General features: G+C 51.9%; 1 protein-coding gene and 1 pseudogene across 2 annotated transcripts; both read right to left on the bottom strand.

Moving 5' to 3' along the window:
* Positions 1-449: 449 nt before the first annotated feature.
* On the bottom strand, positions 450-987 carry TEOVI_000589500:pseudogene (annotated as a pseudogene). The gene is given in 2 exon segments: positions 450-797; positions 799-987. Coding segments are annotated over 2 exon segments (537 nt in total).
* Positions 988-1321: 334 nt separating this feature from the next.
* On the bottom strand, positions 1322-5071 carry TEOVI_000589400 (primase 2; the record flags this gene model as incomplete). Its single annotated transcript, XM_067220120.1, has 1 exon — positions 1322-5071. The coding sequence occupies one exon, from the start codon at positions 5069-5071 to the stop codon at positions 1322-1324; it is 3750 nt and encodes a 1249-aa protein (XP_067076221.1).
* Positions 5072-5441: the final 370 nt, after the last annotated feature.

The raw sequence follows: 5441 nt of genomic DNA, 5'->3' as shown, positions 1-5441 counted from the left end.
TTTTTTTTGTTTTCTATCAATTAGTTTAAGCTCTCACTTACTCAAAGTAATACACTCATACATGCATGAAATGAAACCAACATGCATGTTTACGTGAGAAAGTGAAATATATGGAAGGAAAGAGGGGGAAACAATAAATAATAATAATAATAACACAAAAGAAAAGGAAAAAAAAGAAAAGAAAAGGAGTAACACAAACACATGACAAAATGTCAATAGATCCTAATGTATTTCTTCTCTTCTTTTTTCCTTTTTTCTTTTTTTCCCCCTTTTCCTTTTTTCTTTTTTTCCTCCGTCAGTCAAAACGTCCCTCTTATTTCTTATTTACTTTTCATTTATTCCTTCCTCTGTTTCACCTCTTCGCCTTTGTTTTGCATTCGTTACATCGCTTTGATAAAAAGAAGAGAAGTGTACAAACGCCTAAAACAAAAACATGTCCTCACAAGCGATTAAACTTCTAAACCTGATAGAAAAAAAAAAAATTCACACAGGCACACGGACAACACACGCAAGGAAGGAACATGTTCAAAAAAGATTCGCGATGCTCTCTTTGATGTACAAATACATAATAAAATAAATAAGAAAAAAAAATGGGAAGACGAAGAAAGAGGAGGTGAGGGTCCCACAGTCACTGTGGCAACAGGAAGGGGCCCAACAATATAAAAAAGGGAAAAGAAGAAAAACGAAAAAAAAATAGGAAGAGGAAAATAAACAAAAATTGGCGTAAAAGCAAAAAGGGAGTTGAAGTAAAAACGTAAGGAAGGAAGGAGGGAAGGAAGGAAGGAAAAAGGGAGAGAGGGGGGGGAGGAGGAGCAACTCTGAAACGAGTACAGACGATACGCTGAGAAGTACGAGCGAAAAATGCATTCGAGAATAGAAAGAAGCAAAACAAAATAATAAAACAAAAAACACACACACATGCAGAGACACACGCAGAGGAAAGTGTGTAAAAAGAAGTCGGGAGCACATTAAAATAATGAAATGCATCTCTCTTCCCTTCCACTGCTACATTTTTCCCTCATAAACTCAAAACTTCCCATCCCCCTCTCCCCCACACCCCCCCCCTTCATGATGCATGCCCGTTGCCCACCACCAAACCTCAATGGAATGAAACAACTCACTAAATAAAGAAAGTATTAAAAAAAAAAGAAAGAAAGAAACACAGCCTCTTGCAATGAGTTGCCCAGCGGTACAACACAACAACACCAAAACAAGAACTAAAAAAAACAAAAAGACAAAAAAGAAGACGTGTGGCACAACAGATTATAGCCCGGAAGCAAAACCTGCTGACCGCCCCCTGCCGCCTCTTTTTCCTCCTGCACTAACAACCCGGTACAGAACGCCAGACGGTACTATTCAAATAATTAAATCCACGTCTCCAATTCAGCGCATCGGGGTTGCGATCGAATTGCTGCCACTTCCGCCTGCACGTCTCACGCGAATACTTCTGCGGGCACTTAAGAGAAAACCGGACCCACTCCTCAAACACGTGGTCCTCGTTGCTAAAATTGTGCAATGCAAGGCCCACACGCACCCAAATGTCGTAACATTCCGCAGCTCGTGGCGGCAGGCGGTGAAGTTTTTCCACAGCTGTCTTGAAACGATGCCACTTGGCGGATTCGGTTAAATACCTCGAAACAACATTACCATAGGCATCATACTCTACAGGCTTTGCATTCTGAGCACCTACAATGTTCTTTGCACGAATGAGTTTGAAGGAACGGAGGTAATCACTCCTCGCCCTCAACAACTTCTGAGCGTTATCAACGTCTTCATTCTCTGTAACGCGCCGCTCCTTAACGGGGGCGGTGCGAATGCAAAAGGTCCGCTCCAGTATCTGAGCGTCACTAAGAGTACATAAGTGGGCAGCCATATCGTCTAAACGCTTCTGAAGCGCAGTGTCTTTCGCCTTCAAGAGCGGAACTAGCCGCTTTCCTCTATGATATCCTCCGGCAGTGTTGGAGGATAAGGGCATCCCCTGTGGCACAGTTATCTTACTACTGTAGGCACAGCGAAGCATGCCGTTAACACGGTAGCACTGCTCATCAATTACCGTCCTGCCGAGGGTTGTGTTCACCTCATCGGCAAGAAGCTTTACAACACGATAGTCCTGAAAGGCAACAATTTTTCCATGGGAGGCCCTGGACTTACCACCCTCAGCTGATCGACCCCTACCTTGCTTCACATCACCACCGGCACTATGCTCATCAACTCCGGCTCCACCACTCCCACCAGAAGAACCCATCGAACCGGCAGCTGCGGCTCCACCACTATCAGATTGTGTCCCCATGGAACGGGCATGCAGATGGTATGAAACCTTCCCCGCACTCGGAACCTCATTGGTAAGAACAAGGAACGATGGCTGCGAAAAACCAATCGCCTCCAATCGCACGTCAAGATAGTTCAACACCTCAAGCAACGCCTTTTCCCCGCCGGCCGGGGTTTCATTCGGTAAGTCGATATCGGCAAAGAAGTCACATGGAACGTTCTCTCGACCACAGACGGTGTGAAAGTGGTGCATATGTGGGGGAAACGAAAGGAGACGTTCAGCAATGACAAGTGGGCAGTCTTCACTGCCATTGGTGCGGCTACTGTTGCGGCTACTGCCTTTCTTCTCATCGGCACCACTAACACCAACACCACCACCAGCGTCCGGTCCTACAATCTCACGGTGGTCATTTATGAACTTCGGTCCGCATGCAAAACGAATAAATGAAAATGCACCGGACTTGACCTCTTGCCGGCCTAACAACAGATCATGAATCTTCATCGCCGCCTGAAGCTGATCGAGTCGATAGCTACGTGTGATGTGGTTGTGAAGCCCACGAAATGGGTTGGCCACACCACCACCGGTAGTGGTTGCTTGACTACTATGATCCCTCAAAACCTCGGCACGCGGCGGTGTCGTGGCCACGGTTGACGTAGGAGTGGTCACTCTACTAGCCTTGGAATTTTCCTCCGTTGCATCTACTGCACCTCTCTTACCGGATGCTGATCTCTTTCCCTTTGGTGTGTTGGCTCCGCTCTCAGCTGAACGCCGCCTCGGAGTTGGTGTTGCAACAGTTTCTGTTGTCCCTACACTTGCTGCAGCGGGAACGGGGGCCTTTTCCACTGCCGGTGATGCTACGGGTGCAGCGCCTGCCCTCGGGGATCTTGTGGGCGTAACCACAGTTACTTGGGACTTGGCAGGCGTTGACGCTGCCCGGGGTGCACGTTTGGGGGTAACCACCGTCACTCCGGGCTTGGAAGGGACCGAAGTGGATCGTGCCGCACGCGTAGGTGTGACTATCATCATTTGGGAGTTCGCGGGTGCTACTGCTGATGCCGCTCTTGCCGGCGTACCTACCGCCGCCTGAGGTTTTGCCGGCGGCGAAGTCGGTCGAGTCGCTCGCGTGGGACTTACTACTACTGCGACCTGTGGCTTCACAGGTGTTGTTGCAACCGCCGACCGTGTTGGAGTCACCACGGTCACCGCTTGAGGGGTCGCAGCTGCGGCTCTCGGAGTCCTCGTGGGCGTAACTACAGTTACATGTTTTTTCGCAGGTGTTGTTGCCGATCCCGCTGCCTTCGGTGCCGTCCTCGCCCTTGAAGGTGCCGCCGCCGCAGCTGCGGCCGCTAAGGCTCGGGCCACGGCCGCCTCTGTTGCAGCCGTTTCGGATACTTTGGTTGTGTTTACTGCCGCCGGAACCGGCCTCGCTACCGGTGATGCCTCCGCAGCTGTCGCCCCTGCGCCTCGTGGTGATGCCCTTCGCCGAGCCCTTGCAGGTGAAGTTTTTCCCGTTGCAGTCGGTGTCGTAGCCGCAGATCTCACACGTCCCTGTGCCGCTGCTGTTGGGGTGACAGCAGGCGCTGAAGCGGGCACCTGCGTCGTGGCTTTAGCTGCTGGTCTAGTTCCCCAGGGTGTTCGTGGCGATGGGGCAGATTTCGATACCCGAGAACGGGGTGGCACAACATTCGCTGCCGTAGTGGCACCTCTCGTGGCCGTCACGGCCGCGTCTACCGCCCGCATCGCCTCCTCAACAGCTGCACGGCTGATTGGTCTGGTGGCCATTGCTGCAATGGGTACCGTCGTCCCTGCGGGTGTTGCCGACTTGACCGCAGCATTCACCGCCTGCATGGCCTTCTCCAAAGCAGCCCGCGTATCGGGACTAGGAACTGATCCTCGCGCTCGCACACCTGCGGCAGTTGTTGTTGTTGTGGTGGTGGTCCCCGATGCGGCCCCGGCCGCCGCAACTCTCGTGGGTGACGCTCTCGCCACTATCGCAGCTGCCGCCGCTCTCGCGCCCGCCGTCGTAGCCGCAGATATGTTGACGGCTGCGGCGGCACTTGATGGTTTCGCAGCAGCCTTTGTCCCCCGTGGCGTTCGCGGCGTGCGCAAGCTCCTTGCCGTTCCACTGGGTGACGTTGCGATAGCTGGTCTGCTGCTGGCTGGAGACTTCGTTGCCGGCGGCCGCACGGAGGATAATGTCGGCAGCGGCTGCACCGGTATCGACGTCGACGTTCGGGCCACTTGACGGTTCTGTTGCTGCGGCTGCTGCCGTTGCGTGGCGGGTGCTGCCATCGGCGCGGTCTGCACACCAGATGCTGAGGGTGTTGCCTGAAGCCCTCCTGCTGCGGTCTGACTCGCTGTGCGACGCAGCGGTTGCCGACTTAACACTCGATTTTGATTCGCCTCCATTACGTTCTGCATGGAGAGCTGCGACACGCTACTGCCTGTAACTCCTCCTCCCCCTCCTACTGTTCCAAGTGTTGTTGTTGCCGCTCTCGTAAAGGAGGAAACACCGGGTCGACTGGTGGTCCTCCCATCACTAACAGCGGCGTAATCTATGTGCGCCCCCTGGCGTGAAGCACTCCTACTTGCTGCAGCACCACCACTCGTGCTTATTGCTGCTTCATTACGCATGTGAGCTGATGGCCTCCCGCGACGTCCGCCAGCTGTAGGCGCCGATCCCCTACGCGTCCCACCGGGTCCATCTGTAGAGGTTCCTATACACCTCGTAGCGTATCGTAACGAGGAGGGAGACGCTGAGGCAATCAAGGCACATTGTACCGCCCTGGGAAGGTGAAACATTAGAGTTGTAAAGATGAAAGCAATCCCCCACAATTCAGTGGCACTGCTCCCCTCTTTACCACCTGTACTTCTCCTTTAAATGCCAATGTTGGTGTACCGTGGAATATCCTTTTTCTTTTCTCTTTTTATTTTTCTTTTTCCTTCCCTTGTCTTGCCTTATCTTTTCCCTCCTCCGTGACGTTTTTTCTCCCCCTTTATGCTTTGTAACGATCCCTCCACCTTCCTTTTCCCCTTGCGTTTCTCTCCTTCTTTCTTTCCTCCTGTTCACCACGTACCCTTCGTTTGTTTATTTGTTCCAACTATTTTATTTTCCTGTGTGGTGGTACGGTTTATATAGGATGTGTGTCGACGTGAAGGCGGGCGGTGGAAA

The sequence above is a fragment of the Trypanosoma equiperdum genome (genome assembly GCF_001457755.1).
Source record: "Trypanosoma equiperdum strain OVI genome assembly, contig: ctg_1057, whole genome shotgun sequence".
Classification (NCBI taxonomy): domain Eukaryota; phylum Euglenozoa; class Kinetoplastea; order Trypanosomatida; family Trypanosomatidae; genus Trypanosoma; species Trypanosoma equiperdum.
The sequence above is the reverse complement of the archived record's forward strand: the minus strand, read 5'-3'. Positions and strand labels throughout refer to the sequence as shown.